Consider the following 17,063-nt stretch of genomic DNA (forward strand, 5'->3'; position numbering starts at 1 on the left):
CAGTAACCTTTAATGTCAAGAGAACTTTTGGGGGGGTTGTCTACCCCTTCCAAATTCCTAAATGAGCCCTGTTACAAACAATCCATTCATGGTTTCAAAGCACTGAATGCTTTTTATCAGATGTGAAAGAGTGGATTTCTCTTGCTTTTCATAAGGAAAACAAACACACAGAGAAAAGTTAGGCCATTTACTATCAAAGATTGGAAGAAAACCTTTATTTCAAATAAAATGAAAACCATGTGAAGTTCTTAAAATCTCTACAGACTACCTTCCTTTGTGCTTCTGCCCAACTCAGCTTCTACTTTATCTCTTTCTATCATCCCAGACAGGGTGGACTGCAACTCCCATCATCTTTAGATTGCTAGTAATGATTCATTGATAGGAGTTGCTGTCTCCTGTAATGAGACTCGGATGAAATTTTCCCAAATTCCCGTCCTTCAAAATAAAATGTTTCCAAGCCTGGGTTTTGATTGAAAATTTGACCTAATGATGTGCAATAGCAAGAGGGGTGAATAATACAACAAGGCAGCTTTTAAACAATATGAAAACTACAAACAGCAATTCTGGAGTAGGTCATCTCTACATATAGTGGTCTAAAAGAGTTAAGACTTCTCGTTGACCCTAGCTTGGGAAAGCGACTTTTCTGCCTTTTTTCAACAGCTGCCCCCACTGATGGGATACTGTCAAAACCATGAGATCCCTTGGGCAAGCAGATTTCCCTTGACCTCAAGTTGTGCCCCTTGCTTTTTTCTCCCTGATCACATCTCATGCAAGTTCAGTAGCGACATTTTGTGATGTTCTAAAGCAGCTGTGGACTTCGCAGTTGCAGCTGGACTCCCAAGTTCCAACAGCCTCATCCAGCATAGCCAGAAAAGGGCTGATGGGAGCTGTAGTCCATGAGTATCTGACAAACATAAATTCTTCCTTCTAGAAAAAAAAAGTTCACTGAGAGAACAAAGGCATTTCTTCCCTCTCTTCTAACCTGTGGCTCATCATCTTAGCTAAATTAGGAAAGGCTCATTGGATTCAGGCACTTTAAAACCATCGCTGGTTCCAGGCTCAAGGCCCCATCGAGCTACTTTGACAGCACATCTGAGGACTCAGACACCAGCTTTCCATCCCGAGTCTCAATCTTCTTGATGACAATGGCCTTGGTCTTGCTGATGGCCGAGCTCTCCATGGGCAACATATTCATGGAATATCCACCACTTGAGTAGGAAGAGTTGTAACCACCCCCATAACCACTGAAGCCACTGCTTAGTCCACCTGGAAAAGAAATAGAAAATGGTTAAGGAGAGAAGAGCAGTTTCCAGCATTTGGTATCTTATTTTAGTTTTTATCTCCATATCTAGAAATGGGAAGAGTGTCACAATAAGCAGCGGTTACATGCACGATTTTTCCTTATTCCTTTTCCCAGATGGAGATGATCCCCCCTCTTGCTACCTTGTCCAGTTATAGTGGCACCTCCTGACACGCCAAATTCCCTAAGGCAGGGGTGTCAAACTGTCGGCCCGCGGGCCGGTTTCATCATACCGGAGCCGTGCCCACTCCATTGCCAGCAATGGCGAAAAAGCTCTGATACGTCGCGCGACGTCACATGATGTCGCGAATTTGACATGCCTGCCCTAAGGTGAGGGCTGGGAGATGAATACCTGAGACTAAAATAGACTTCAGATTGCCCCTATTGCTCTCATCTTAAACACTGTGACAACCTTATACAGGTAGTCCTCGACTTACAACAGTTCATTTAGTGAGCATTCGAAGTTACAACACTACTGAAAAAAGTGAGTTATGACCTTTGTTCAATCATTGCAGTATCCCCCATGGTCACATGATTAAAATTCAGACGCTTGGCAACCAATTCATATTTATGACAGCTCAGGTGTCCCAGGGTCAGGTGATCCACCTTTTGTGACCTTCCCACGAGCAAAGTCAATGGGGAAGCCAGACTCACTTAACAACCATGTTACTAACCTAGCAACTGCAGTGATTCACTTAACTATGACAAAAGAAGGGTCATAAAATGGGGGTAAAACTCACTTTAACAACTGTTTTGCTTAGCAAAAGAAATTTTGGACTCAATTGTGGCCGTAAGTTGAGGACTACCTGAAGTCACATAGGGACAAAGAAAGGATAAGTAGCAAGCCATTTCTTCAAGCTTAGAGGAATGGATACAGCCTCATATTTTGTTTCGATTCTCTACACACAGAAACACACCCTTTGTATACATATTTTTCTCATGGGGCACTGGGCAACTAAACAGAATTTCTGGAAATCAATGGCTTAAAAACTTGGACAATATGGTCTCAGAATTACAAATGGGGCGGGGGGGACAAAATTTGGCACAGAGTCCTCACTAAATGCTATCTCAAGTCTTTACAAACTTGCTGCTCTCCAAATGTATTGGAATGTAACTTTTATCAGTTTCTCATCCAGTTGGGGACAATCACAATCTAGTTCAACGCATTTGAAACACACCAGGTTGACAGTAGCTGTTCCAAAAACAACCTCCAATTAACAGACATCCACAGATGTTTGCAGGCTGCATGCTTTGTGCAAGAAATGGACAATCCCTACCTCCCAGCCTCTTTTTCTGCCAGGTTACAGCACAGCTCCCTCATTTACACCTGAACTTTTTCCCCATTTAAAAAAAAGTAACACACCAATTTTTAATTTTTGAAAAACCAACCTACTACCCATAAAAGTCTCAAAAATATGGCCCTGGCAATTGCTTGCAACATTATCATGGGTACATCCTTGCAACTGCTTTATGCCAAAGCCAGTTTTCATTTTTGATCTTTGAAGGACAAACAATTTCAGAGTGCCTATTTTTTTAATCACTATTTTTTCTGCAAAATAAAAGAGGACTTTTTTTTAAATGCAGAAAACTAATTTTTTCTCGACCCTTGCCCTCCAGATCTACTGGAACAGGGCTCAGAGATGGGAAAAGCTGCTGGAGGGGACAGATGCCAAAAGTGGCGAGATGGGTGGCAAACAAAAGTAATAAACAAATAATTTAAAAAAAATAAAGAAGAAATCATTTATTGCCCAGCCAAACATGCTTCAACTATGATGGTTTGTCCTCTGAAATGGCTGGCTTGTCTTCATACTAGCATGTATGTGTTCCTCTGCCAACTGATCTGCAGTTATTTCAACTGCCATTGGAAATAAGAAAACTGGGAAAAAAAGGCACTGTAATAAAACAGAACTTGGGTGGCATCACTTAAGCCATAAAAAAACCCAACCCTCAACTCAGGGAAGACATCCAAATTCATATGCTGAAATATTATTACAATTTTGATTGATTACATCAGTTTGTAAAATAGAGGAAGTTAAATTATTTTATTTCCTCTTAGAAAAAGAATTGGCAGAAGACAAGCTGTTCTTTGTTAAGATCAGGGCAGGTATCAAGTTAAACAGGTTCACAAATGAAAGCAAGGAAATAAACATCACTTAACAGTGTTGAAACACTTGAGATCTAACTCCGCAATCAAATATTTTTTATATAAGATGCACGCCACCCAGAATTACAATTATGTGAATTGGGCGGCTCTCTAAATCTTCTAAATAAAGATAGGATTCTCCCTGCTCTGGTTCATTTCTGACATTTGCATTGATATCTTGATCACCCTTCCCCTCTTCTTCAACATGCGACATTTGCTTACCTGAATAACCAGTTGTCTTAGTCTGAATGCTGAGATTCTGCATTCCAGACTCCAGTCTGTAAAAGAGGGAGAGTTGGGGAAGAGAAGTCCCCCCCCAAAAAATAAATCAGTCAAGAATGACATTAAGTCAGAAAAAATATAAGTCCCACAGAACAAGTTCTGCAGCCAAGTTGAACTTGAACAGAATTTGAACAGTTTCTTGATGCGCTAATGATCTCAACGGCTGTGTTAGGCTAAAACGCAGATCACTAGTATATATATATATATAGTAGTGGCCAAAATTGTGGAAACCTTTTGGGAAAAGTGTACAGTAGAAATGCCACCTTTGGTTAAATTTCCACCAATTTTTCTTCTAATTTCTTTATAACTGTAGCCTTGTTCACTTAATAATACTATTTTACATCGCCTTCTGGGCAGCCAGTCAACTGTTTGCACCATTACTTTAATTTTATTACGTTTTACAAGCTCACTAAATGAAAGAACACAAAAAAAACCAACCAACTTGATAGCGATCACATAACACACTGACAAATGTTCTCCTCTCAGCTTCAATACATGACATCAATAACTGAATCCTACTGTGATCTGATTGGCTCATTGCCAAAACAAGATGACACCTGATTGGCTCTCTAAACACTCATGCTCATTGGCTACAATCAGATGAAGGAAAGCTACCTGATATCAAACTAAGCCAGTTGTGCTTCCTTTTTTTGGTTATTTGGCTATAACTTTTCATAGAATACAGCACAGATAATTGAACAAACTTTGTTGCATTACATTCTTGATTACATTATCTTTCCATTGATATATAATTTTATGGTACTACTAAAAAAAATGTGGTGTTATTAGTCATCAAACCTCAAAAATACACTTTTCCCAAAAGGTTTCCACAATTTTGGCCACTACTGTATATATAGTACATAGTGCATATGTTGGGCCGATCCTTACCTGATCTCTTCTCCTTCCAGCAGCTTCCTGTAGGTGGCAATCTCTATATCCAGGGCCAGCTTGGTGTTCAGCAGCTCCTGGTATTCCCGCAGCTGACGTGCCATGTCTTGTTTGGCTCGCTGCATAGCACTCTCTAGTTCAGCCAGCTTGTTGTTGGCATCCTTCACGGCCAGCTCCCCACGCTCCTCTGCTTCAGTGATTGCCGCTTCCAAGCTTGCACGCTGTAGGAGTTCAAAAGGCAGCTCTAATCTCAAAAATCAGGAAAAAGGCAGGGGTGGAAAGAATGCCACATTTTACAGTACTCCCACCCTTTCATGAGATGGGGAATTAGATTCAGTGGACAGATTTGTCCCTGGAAAAATAGCCTAAAGGTAAGGAAAGAGAACCCTATATTGTCTCTTCCCAGATGAGGATAACCATGCCTGATCAAAGCACAATTCATTATAATTGGATTGAATGACTCCTATACTTTCATATCCCATTTATCCTCCAGGAAAGTGAAAGCCACAAGCAAGGATCTTTATCCAGTTCCCTTCCTTTTAATTCCTGCAAACATTTTTACAGATGAAGGTGAGAAGCTGTGCAGAGTCCCAGAATAATCATATTCCATCTATCGTAGGAGGAAATAGCATGAACTTGCATGAATAAAATGGAGAGAGCACAGACCATCTCCCCACTAGTCTCAGAAAGCAAGAATAGCTCAAAGTTCATCTTCTCTGTTTAACATGCTGCCTTTCACCTTCCATATCACCCACCCACATTCCCAGGCCTTCAACCATACCAGCAACCCACACCCCTAATCTGATAGATCAAATGGCAACACCCAAACATTAGCCATCCACTTCATATGGTCACAAAAGGAAAAATCAACTAATCTTCTTATCAGCTGAATGGCCTTCAAGGGGTCAAACAAAAGTCAGTCTCCCCCAGGCATTTACTCCCAAGTCATGCCTCTGCAGCATTCCTACAGCCCAAGACTTCAGGATTAGGAGGAGCTATAAGCCAGTAACAGCATAGAGGAGGCCACTGGTTCTCCAACCTAGTTGGAGATGAGACTGTACTAAGGACCTTTTACATACACAACTGTGGGTACTGCCATCAGGTTTTGGCTCATCCCCACTTTCTGCCCCAGAAAAGGCTGAGCTTCTTAATACAGACATTCCCAACCTAGCACTGTCAGACATATTGAACCATATCACCCATATCCATGTTGTGGTGACTGTAGGAGCTGTGGCTCAATAACTCTGGATGCTGGTAGAAGACCAATATATAAGTTCCTTGGGGCAAAGCAGAGAGCTAGCATGACCAACTTAAGGAGGCTTGCAGAAGACAGATTTCTGACCTGGCCTTTCAAACCATCGATTTCTGATTGTATGCGGTTTATCATTCTGCTCAGTTCATTGATTTCATTCTTGGTGCTGCGGAGGTCATCTCCATGCTTGCCTGCCACAGTCTGGAGCTCTTCATACTAAAGAGAGAAGATAAGAGGGGACAAAAGCTATGATGACAGGAAGGCCACAGGAACAGAGAACTGGAGAAAACCTAAATTTCATTCTGTCTAGATTACTTGAGGGCAGGCAGAAGACACTGGAGAACTCACTGACTGGGATCACACATATTCTAAACTCTGGTTTATTTTAAGAGTGGTCTGTTGAACAAACCAGTTTTGCATACCCTATTGAACCATAATCCATGCGTTATAAGCCACAATAGTTAAGTTCACATATCAAAATCAAGCCACATTATAGCTTTACCTAAAGATATAATGTTGCTTGTTTGATTTTGATATCCATTCTCCAATCCCAGCTGAGCCAAGAGTAAATGTAAAAGATAATCTGTGAGGAAAGTGCCTAGTTGTCTATCCTCCATTTCCTTTCAATCAGCTGGTCTACCAAAGTTGCCATGAGTGTCTGAGTAACCACCTAAAGTATATATCATAAACCGAGAAATGCATCATAAACCTCACATGAACCACAACTATTACTTGGATAACCTCAGGCAAGTAATTATCTCCTAGTCTCAATCCCCTTCTCTATTTGCAATGAAAATAACGTAAGGCTTCCATCGTTGGGATAATAGTGCTATTAATATACTGTCCAAGTTATAATTCTGGATACCAAACATTTTTTTCCCAACCCCAACTCAGATACTAAACCCCAACATTGGCCAGCATGCCATGAAAGGATACCAAGGCCACCAGGGGAAAATGGAGGCCACAACTGAATAGGAGTCGGTAAATGAAATGATCTGATAAATATTTTCCATTCATGCCAATTAAACACTTGCTAAAATGGAATTCCAAATTAATAGGGTTGAGGCTTATGTTCTTTTTTTTTCCCCTTCTGTTTAGCCACAGACTGTCTGGACAAGTGCCTGCTGTTTTTTTCTTGGAAAGTTTTTTCAGAAATGGCTTTGTGCCCAAGAAAGGACTGGAACTTCGTCCTGGACTAGGAGAGACAGGATACCCATGTTCCAGTATCTCAGGGGTTGCCACAAAGAAGAGGGAGTCAAGCTATTCTCCAAAGCACCTGAAGGCAGGACAAGAAGCAACGGATGGAAACTAATCAAGGAGAGAAGCAACCTAGAACTAAGGAGAAACTTCCTGACAGTTAGAACAATTAACCAGTGGAACAACCTGCCTCTAGAAGCAGTGAATGCTCCAACACTGGAAGTTTTTAAGAAGAGACTGGACAGCCATTTGTCTGAAATGGTATAGGTTTCCTTACCTGAGCCGGGGGTTGGACTATATGACCTCCAAGGTCCCGTCCAACTGTTATTCTGTTATTCTCTATTAGTCTCCTAGTTTCTAGCCTGATGCCTTAACCACCACACCAAAATGACTCTTTTTTTTTTACACTTTTTACTGTTAACTATCTCTAACCATCTCTCCTTCTTTTCGCTGGTTATTGTTTTCAATTGTTTTTAACACTAGCCAGAGTTATCACAGAATCAGGCACCTTTAGACATCTGACAAACCAATCCATCAATAAAATAAGAGTTATTGCAATATTGGGATTCTCCAGGCTTTCCCATAAAACAGCCAATATTTTCAATAATAAAACAGTGGGGACAAAGATTCCATTACTATGCAAAGAGAGGAGGGTGGAGTCGAGCAAACGGAAAGAGACTCTGGAAGGCAAATGTGGATGCTGCTGCTCTTTCATCGTTGCATGAAGCACGGATTCCTTCCTTCAGTGAAATGAGTTATCCCCCCACTCCTAAAACTTTGAGTGAAAGGACTGAAGCTCTTCATTGAGAATTAATTTTTCATCAGGTACAGTCAAGGAGAGCCAGAGTCAGCATGGAGCTCACCTTGATCTGGTACATCCTCTCTGCCTCAGCCCGGCTCCTGTTAGCAATTTCTTCATACTGGGCTTTGACATCAGTAATGATGCCATCCAGGTCCAGGCTGCGGTTGTTGTCCATGGACAGGATCACAGAGGTGTCGCTGATTTGAGACTGTAGGACACGCAGCTCCTGTATCAAAAGGTAATGTTTATATTTATCCCAAATCAAAGAGTAGGCAACCCCCTCAGGGAACCGTGAGGTGAGGATTCAAATCTTTCCTACTCATTCCTCTACTGGCAAGAAAGTTCTTATTCAACAGGTGAAGTCTCAGAACCAATGGCAGAACTACTTAAGTGATGGTTAAAGAGAGAACTTCTTACAGGCTGAGCTTCCTCGGCCTGAACTTCTGCAGACCAAGAAGGGGAACCTTGTCAAACCTGAATCACTGGGGAAGCCTTCAGTAAAAAATGTATTTGTTTCCTAGCAAACCAAACCAAATCAAATTGTACTTTGTGAGGGACATCCTCGTCAAAGCTGAATGTAATCTCCAATTTTTTGCAGCCTCAAAGCTATTTCTAACCATAGCTGCCACAACCTGACAGCACCTTTTCTGTCCGGTTTGCAGAGAAAGAAAAACCACATTTAATATAGGTCATAAAATAGGCTAAACATTTCTGTCTTTCCCCACCAGCCCCCAAAAATATCCTGGCTCTATTTTCTTTGCATTACCACCCCCTCTCTCTGCAGCCCTTTCCCCACACAAACATTAACTGGGGTCCCCAAGCCCCCCAAAGTTCTCCCTTGTAATAAAATAGCAAACAACATACTATAATTTACCATGATTCTCATATTTCATGCAGAAATGGAAACTAGATCCAAATGTCACCATGTAGAAAGGCAGACTATAAGGCTAAGAATATAGCCTTGTTTTAGACTTTTTAAAAGGCTTTGACACAACATCAGAGCTATCTTAGTGCAGCCTCTTATTAGCTTGCCAGCCCCGTTAACAAGCCAAAGGACTGATTCCCTTCATTGAAATTAGCTGCAGTGGCCAGTCTGGGCTGTTTCGGTATGTAGAAAGGGAACATAGATGCCCTTTCGTCATCTGATCCAGACACCACACTTCTTGGCCTGTCCATATCTTCAAAAAGGATATATTTTTTTAAAAAGCCGTTCTTCACTCAATTCAATCCACTGTCTACCTCATCATAAAACTGCCTCAGGAAGTTGATCTCGTCAGTCAGACATTCCATGCGGGATTCCAGCTCAACCTTGTTCATGTAAGCCTCATCCACATCCTGAGGGAAGAATGCACCATTATAGGTAACAACTCATAGACCAAATTCCAAAATTGTGATAACTAACGAAGAGACATGATCAGCCTGCCATTTACCTTCTTCAGAAGGACAAACTCATTCTCCTTCTCAGTTCGATGGTTGATTTCATCTTCATACCTGTAGGACAAAGGAAGTTAAGTGGTTATTATTATGTGCAATTTGGACCAAGGCTAAGGACTTTGTGCTAGGATCACTATTAGAAATATGCAAAGATAGCGATGCATCTGACCCTGTGCAAAGTGCTGCATCCCCTGACTAATCACTGCCAAAATTGTCTTGTCAAATTTTTAAAATTCTATTTACATTATTTTAATTTTAAAAATGTACATATGAAAAGCTGGCATTCTGCACAGCAACTTGTCAACCATTAGCATTACAGTAACTGTTTTTGCAGAAATGCTTTTGGAGCCCATAAGGAACCCTAGAATATAAAAATATAAAATGGCTGAAAGACAGTGCTTAAGAACTGGGCCTACCAGTTCCCCTACCCCCCAAAAAAACCAACCCCACAACAGACCCAGCTGTTAGACCCTCAGTATACATAGAGAGCGACTCAAAGGAGTTTAGGGATACCTTCATCGATTTGCTTTCTGGCCACAATACTTGAAGTGGGTGCACATTACAGGTTCAATGGCAATTGAGACCAGAAACTCCATTGCTAAGCAATGTAGTGGTGGAGCACAGTGACATGTGACCAGTGGTGGGATTCAGCCGGTTCGCACCACTTCAGCAGAACCGATAGCTAATTTTTTGTTGCCCATTCCCAGAATGGACTTCCAGAAGCGGCATCCACACAGAGAATCGGTTGTTCACATATTTGAATCCCACCACTGCATGTGACCATATTGTCAGATGACCGCATCGCTTAACAACAACAATCCCAGTTGCCATCTTTAAACAAGGACCCTGCAGGCATTAAGTGAAGACCTCACATGATTGTGACTTCCTGCTGGCTTTCCCATTGACTTTGGTTATGGAAAGCCAGGAGGGAACATTGGAAATTGAAATCATATGGCTGTGACTTGCTGCAACGGGCAGGAGGCTCTGAGGATGAGTTTTCCCCCACCCCATATAGCACCATAACTTTGAGTGGCCACTAACAAATGGTTATAATCTAAGGACCATCTGGCAGAGTCAAAATGCATTCAGCATCAGCTACCCTTTTGTCTGCTCAGGCACCCTTTAATCTACCTTTATAAAGAAGAGAGAGAGTGAAACTTGCAGATGGCAAGTTTAGCTATGTGGTTTCATGTGGAGCAGTTCTGGAACTGGGAAAGTTGGAGCAAGAATGTGGCATAGCCAGGGATAGCTGATTTGGGTACAAACTCAAGATACCACAGATTCTGCCTCCTTCTTAACACTCTCAAGAATGGATGTGAAATTTCAGGATGTGAAACCAAAAATATGTACAGGCAAGAGGCTATTTTCACCAGCCATTCTTCCCATGCTCAAACACCCACTTTCTCCAGTCCTAAGCTGTTGTTAGCTCTCTATTTCTACAAGGGATACAACCAAGAGAATACAAGTGTAACATTTTATTTTGAAAATGCCTAAGAAAGAAGAGCTGCACACGATGACTCTTTGGAAAAGATAAAGATCCCAAATTACTGCCATCAAACTCTTTCTCTTTATTTGAGTTTCCAGGCATCACATTCCTGTCCAGCTCCCAATGTCAGAAGTATTTGGAAAGCTGGAAATTCTTAAAACAATATCCCACTCCCTCCATTGTAAAACAGTCTCATCCAACTTTGCATTCCAGCCCAGAAGTATCCCTCTGTAAAGATATAAAGGCAATAGGGAAGAATGACATGCTAACAATGCAGGTCGTCCTCAATGTCCCTGCCTCCATTAAAAACAGACACTTGCAAAACAAGTTAGGTAATTCTCCCATTAGCGGTTTGTCTAACAACAATCTTGCTTGGTACAAAACAGACACCCAGGTGTGTGTTGACAGGTGTTGCTACCACATAGAGGAATAGGGCTGAACAATTCTACTGGCAGAGCCCTCCCATCCTCAAACACTTCAAAGAGATCTAGAGATCTTGGTTTTGGTTTACCACTTCCCTTTCTCTGGAAATAATCCTCGCCCAGCATTCTGGTACAATTCCTTTGTTTAGCATGGTTTGATAAATAAATCCTTAACATTATCCTTCCAGCTCTGATCAATGAGTTTTGTATTTTTTTATATTACACCAAATAAACGTATATAGGGCACCTGGTTGGCACAGGTCAAAATTAAGAGACGGGGGCTATAATAACAATGCAAAATCAAACACAAGGATAGCAAAACCCAAAACAAGACAACCCACCAGCAGCCGCTAACAATTTTGATGTGTGGCAGGGATTTTAAAAATAGTTTTGGTAAACCAAGCTACCATAGCAGTTTGAAGGATTGCTGTGGAATTTCCACAGTTCTAAGCATAAGATGGCTACTTTGTCCAGCCCCAGCATACCCAGAGCAATGGAACCAGAAGACCCCACTCACTTGTTCTTGAATTCTTCCACCAGGCCTTGCATGTTTCCCAACTCAGCATCCAGCCTTGCCCTCTCCTGACCCAAGTTTTCCAGCTGCCGACGTAAGTTGTTGATGTAGGCCTCAAACATACTGTCCATGTTGCTCCGTGTAGTCTTCTGATTCTGCAGGAGGCTCCATTTGGTTTCCAACATCTTGTTCTGCTGTTCTAGGAAGCGAACCTGAGAGGGAAGGGAGAACAGACTAGGAAGTAAATTCCTGATACTTCAGCAGCACCCATGAAGCTCTGCGTCTTTTTAGATATGGGCCACCCCCATTTATCCCTTTTATCAGAATTCAAACTGGTATTTTTCCTGGCCTAAGGTAGGCCATATACTACTGGCCTAAGATAGGCCATCACCCCACAGTCAGAAAAGGCTCAAAGCAACTTGCAAAGCTGTAGTTCCTGCTACAAGCAAATTGATTCAGCAGGCCTTCTCAAATTTAGCACACTATTAAGTACTATTCAATTACTAGAAATATCTGAGAACAAAAGATATACATACTAAGGAGTATGCCTCTGGGCTCATTGCATAATTTATTTGTGGTGTTTCCTGAATGGAATCTAAAGTGGTTGAGGAAGTGTAACTACTACAAGTTACTTTCTGGACTTCGTTTATGCCGGGTTTTATAGGTAGCCTTTAGTGTGATTGCCATCACCCCAGGATATTTCTGAAAGTTGGCACTAAACTTTACAGTTTAACATAAACAGAATATTAAATTCCCAATGAGAAATCATATTATTTATCTGATTTTAAGTTAAAATTAACTTAATTTTAGCTATCCCAGACTCTCCTACTTTCTGGGATGTGAGCCGCTGCCTCCGTTAAGAAATCAAGTATGGCCTGTAGCCCCAAATAAAAAGATCTGATTTATTTTAAACAACTTTAAATAATTGGAAAGCCAGAGCAAAAAAAGAAAAAGAGACAGCTAAAAATTGTAGCAGCTCTTGTTTAGTTTGGGCTAATGAAAACAACAAATAATATAAAAATAGCTCAGTAATTTCACTTTAAAATCAAATGTAACAGAAGAATCAGGAAAAACATTTTGCATCACATACTTCCCTGCTTATCCTGACAATAATAATAGTCTGTCTCAACATGAGATACTTCCATTGCGTTATTCCCATTACCCGAGGAAGATGGAAATCATAGTCCAATAGTTCTAGAGAATCCCAGGTTGGGAAAATCAGCAAAACTGGAATTTGAAAATGCTCCCTCCTATATAGCTATGAGTACTCGCAGGAGGAAATTTTATCATCTCGGTTTAGAGCAGGGCTCCTCAACCTTGGCAACTTTAAGACTAGTGGACTTCAACTCCCAGAATTCCTCAGCCAGAGGAATTCTGGGAGTTGAAGTCCACAAGTCTTAAAGTTGCCAAGGTTGAGGAGCCCTGGTTTAGAGTGTTTTGTTGTGCTGCCCTGCAAACTTGACAATTCCCAGTTTCTCTGTGGATTAAGCCTGCTCCGAGTAAAAGGACAACAAACAGATGTCTGTTTTTCCAGAAATGCAAGGTGAAGAAGTGCACAGCTTCTTTTGGGCTTAAGGTGCACTGATCTTTCAGCGGCCCAAGGCCAGGTGATGCACTTCAAAGTGTAGGAAAGGCAAGAGCAAAAGTTAAGTCTGATTTAATTTGAATTAGACCCAATCAATTTGATTACCTCTCTCAGGCCTACAATAACTTTTCTCCCCTCCGCTCATTACAAATTACAATTCAAAGGCACTCTGGGGGCCGCACCCAAAGCTTTGGGAGTGCACCTCTGGTCTGGAAACTTATTTAAGTGATTGCATACCTGAAAACCACTATTGCAGGAACAATATTTAATTAACTTTTCAAAATACAGCCCCAGCACGTCAAAGGTCAAGAACAGTTTGTGTGATGAGACTGCCAACAACCCTTGAGGCAGAAGGGTCTTAAAAGGTCCTTTGTCACCCTGCCTTGACTCAACATATCTGAGCCATTATAAAGGCAAGAGAGGAAGCATTGGTGACGGAAAGCCAGCATTTAATCTGAAGCATAGTTAGCCAAGACTTAAAACTCAGAACCTGTTTTTAATGGCAGAACACACTTAGCAATTCAGATGATTACTGAAGAAGCAAATGCTTTAATGATGGAGTAACTGCAGTTTGACAGTCTTGTGAGGAGTTCACACTCTTAATGAAAGACTGGGGCATATATTATAAAACATAAACACATCTTTGGATGAACCATTTTGCCTTAGGGAAGAGGAACAGTGGGACGTGAAGCAGTAAGAGAACCAGAAGAGGAACAGGCTGAGAATAGACATGGGGGGAAACTAGAGTTATCTTAGAAAACCTCACTTTCTGCTCATCCGGGTGGTCAACCAAATGCCACCATCACTGTTTTTGGTTTCTCCTTTCTTTCAGATGGTCTCCCTATAACTATTGTACCAGAAAGTTTTAAGGATGGTTTCTGAAGGGAAGGTTACAAGGCTGCTTTGACAAATTCAAGATGATATACAACATTAGGAGGAACTATTTGTGTATTAAAAAGAGCCCTTCTTAGAAACAATCAGCTGAAGCTCAGCTCTGTTGCTTTAGGGTGCATGGCAAGAATGCTAGGGGGTCACCCAGGAAAATCCAGAGAGAACACTTTTCTCCAAAGATTCCACATCTCTGTTGATGCAGCATTCTGGCAAGAACTCAAGAGCAGAAGGTATGAAAGCTCTCACCTCATCATATGCTGCCTAAGTGATAGAGGTTGTTCAGGAAACACCCAAAGCTGCAGCACTTGTCTGATTTATTATGAGCCAAACTAATTAGGGGAATTGTCGGATTTCACACATATAGTCAAATCAGTTAATGCAGCCAGTTTTCAAGTCTGAGAAAGTTCACCAAGAGGGGTTATATATTTGGAATTCTTTGGGTATTCAAGAAATGTCTTCAAAGTAGACAACACAAGCTTCGGAAAAACCTCACCTGTGAAAGCAGCTGGTAGTAACATGGAATGAACTCTGCAGAGAGCTACCCACCCAGCTGAGAACTTTCCCACTTGTACTCTAGACCTGAAATATAAATTTTGCACCCATGTTCCTTTCAAATTGGGACACTGATTTCCCATTGTACAGTGCACACATTCAGCTCTCATCTGCCAGCTATTAAGAAACAGAGTGCATTCTGACCCACCTTCCTGCAGCCACCCTTCCCAGGCATTGTTCCTCCACTCAATCTCCTCCAATGGCCTTGACTGTGGCTTAAACTACTGGATACTACTCCACTCAATCTCCTCCAATGGCCTTGACTGTGGCTTAAATTACTGGATACTATTTAGTATCCATCCTGATACTGGCTGAATACTAAATAGAAACCCTGTTCAAATAATTTATCTCTGGAGTTTAAAAGGTTCTTCTCGCCAGTACCACAAAAAAATCACAAAAAGGTTCTTCTCGCCAGTCAATAATTTATCTCTGGAGTTTAAAAGGTTCTTCTCGCCAGTACCACAAAAAAGTACCACAAAAAAGTTCTTCTCGCCAGTCACAAAAAAGGCTGATTTTTGTACACATTAATAGTTCAAAATCCTTAACAAGGATACTGTAAGTACAGCAGCACTGCAGTTTCACTTATCTAGAGCTAATATACCCAGATTGCAAAAATCTAAATGGCCATTAGATGGCAATAAAGAGGTACAGAAAGATAATCTTCAATGCTGGCTAGAAACCATCTGGATTTTTGCAGGCCAGATACCATAGCCCTGAGGAGGAAGGCAGTCCATAGGATTAGCTACCTCTGTGAAAGTACAGTACCTTTCCATGTGTATACACATTGTTCCTTTTCACAATACATATTGTCCTCAATAACTATATGCATTGCAAGTTTAGAAAGACAAGTGGAAACAGATAGGAAGAAACAGATTGACCAGAGTTCTTGTTCTTTGTTTCATTAGGATAATACTAGAAAAGTGTATCCCCCCCCCCAAATAATCCAGAGAACAGCTATCCTCACCCCAAAAAAATGGATATCTGAACTGGATCCACTGTCCTTTTCAGTTCATTTCTGCAAGTCAACCTAACAAGGGGTAGTTTTCAAGATGTGATTCCATAGAAAGAATCACAATTTAGCAACATTCTCCCTCTCCATTGCTTTGGTAGGCTTAGAAATAACGCAACACTCTTAAGCCAGAATAAAGCCAAGTTGCAAGTTTAGTGCAATGCCATGAACTTTTGCCTCAAGTCAAGTGGATCATAAACTTCGTGTATCATCCCAGACATTCAGTAGGCTCTGCCAATAATATAAAAGTAGAGGAGAATGCCATATGCTCTCCTCTCTTTTAAAACAGGAAAATTAGAGACTCCTCTTTACGTTTCTCTTTAACCTTCGCACCTGTAGGAGGAGCCTTGTCCACACCACTCAACAAGTTTGATTCCCTCTACAGAAGTAGTCAGGAATTATCTCTGGCCTCCAGTCTCTAATCCCGTTGCCAGCACCCCCCCATCCCCCCCACTGCAGAGAAGAATCCTTGTTCACAGAAAAGCCCCCCCCCCAAATTCCTCTGCTTTCTTCACTGAGTACATGCACCTGAGGTCTCACTCTTCCCTTCCTGCCTCAGTTTCCCCCAAAGCTTAACCTACCAAGTTTCTTAAGAGCAGAGAGGCCCATTCGGGCAAAACCGGCAGAAACGTTGATCAAGGAACAAGCCCCCCCCCCTTTTAATCCCCCTTTTCAAAACCGCTTCTGTATAAAGACACACACACACACACACACACACACACACACGAAAAACCCCGGGCAACGCACCTTATCAATCAAGTTGGCAAACTTGTTGTTGAGGGTCTTAATCTCTTCCTTCTCCTTGATTCTCACTTGCTGGATGGCGGGGTCAATTTCCAAGTTGAGCGGGGCCAGCAGGCTCTTGTTGACGCTGACCGCCGTAATGCCACCCAGGCTCCCCGCGGAGGTTCCGCGGAAGCTGGCCCCACCGCCATACCGGCTGCCCCCGAAACCGGAGCCGGCGGAAGAGTAAGAGGTGCTGATTCGCGAGCTAGCGACCGGCCCGGAGGAGCGGCTGCTAAAACTGCGGACGGTGCTCGACGTGTTCCGGTAGTTCTTCCTCATCATCGTTGCAAGGGAGCGCGGGGAAAAAAAGATCAGCTTGGAAGACCCGGGCAGCTGGGAAAACAGCAGAACGCCGACGGCGGAGGAAGCTGGGCTTATATGCGGCGCTTTGGGGGTGGGAAAGGGCGGGGCCGAGGAGAGGACGGCAGCACCTGAGTGGCTTTTCCAGCAACGAGGGGGCGGAGCTCCGAGGCTCGGATACCTGCTTTGCCAGGCAGGGAAGCGGCGCTTTTTAACTCTT

The 17,063-nt window shown here is 42.1% G+C and overlaps 1 protein-coding gene across 1 annotated transcript; it reads right to left on the bottom strand.

Annotated features, from left to right (window-relative positions):
- Positions 1–188: 188 nt before the first annotated feature.
- On the bottom strand, positions 189–16,850 carry KRT8 (keratin 8). The gene is made up of 9 exons (XM_015816766.1): positions 16,505–16,850; positions 11,724–11,932; positions 9,295–9,355; positions 9,104–9,199; positions 7,926–8,090; positions 5,956–6,081; positions 4,614–4,834; positions 3,666–3,721; positions 189–1,266 (listed from the first exon to the last, which is right to left on the bottom strand). Exons 1-9 carry the CDS (start codon positions 16,823–16,825, stop codon positions 1,076–1,078), a joined length of 1,446 nt encoding a protein of 481 aa, XP_015672252.1. The 5' UTR covers positions 16,826–16,850; the 3' UTR covers positions 189–1,075.
- Positions 16,851–17,063: the final 213 nt, after the last annotated feature.

This window comes from Protobothrops mucrosquamatus, unplaced genomic scaffold (assembly GCF_001527695.2).
Source record: "Protobothrops mucrosquamatus isolate PMUCROS unplaced genomic scaffold, P.Mucros_1.0 scaffold492, whole genome shotgun sequence".
NCBI lineage: Eukaryota > Metazoa > Chordata > Lepidosauria > Squamata > Viperidae > Protobothrops > Protobothrops mucrosquamatus.

Excerpts from the sequence above, each read along its gene's own strand:
- KRT8 (XM_015816766.1), bottom strand. The coding sequence starts at position 16,825 with ATGATGAGGAAGAACTACCGGAACACGTCGAGCACCGTCCGCAGTTTT. Across the intron at positions 9,356-11,723 it reads GTGGAAGAATTCAAGAACAA|GTATGAAGATGAAATCAACC; the intron begins GTGAGTGGGGTC and ends TTTGTCCTACAG. Across the intron at positions 9,200-9,294 it reads AGTTTGTCCTTCTGAAGAAG|GATGTGGATGAGGCTTACAT; the intron begins GTAAATGGCAGG and ends TTCTTCCCTCAG.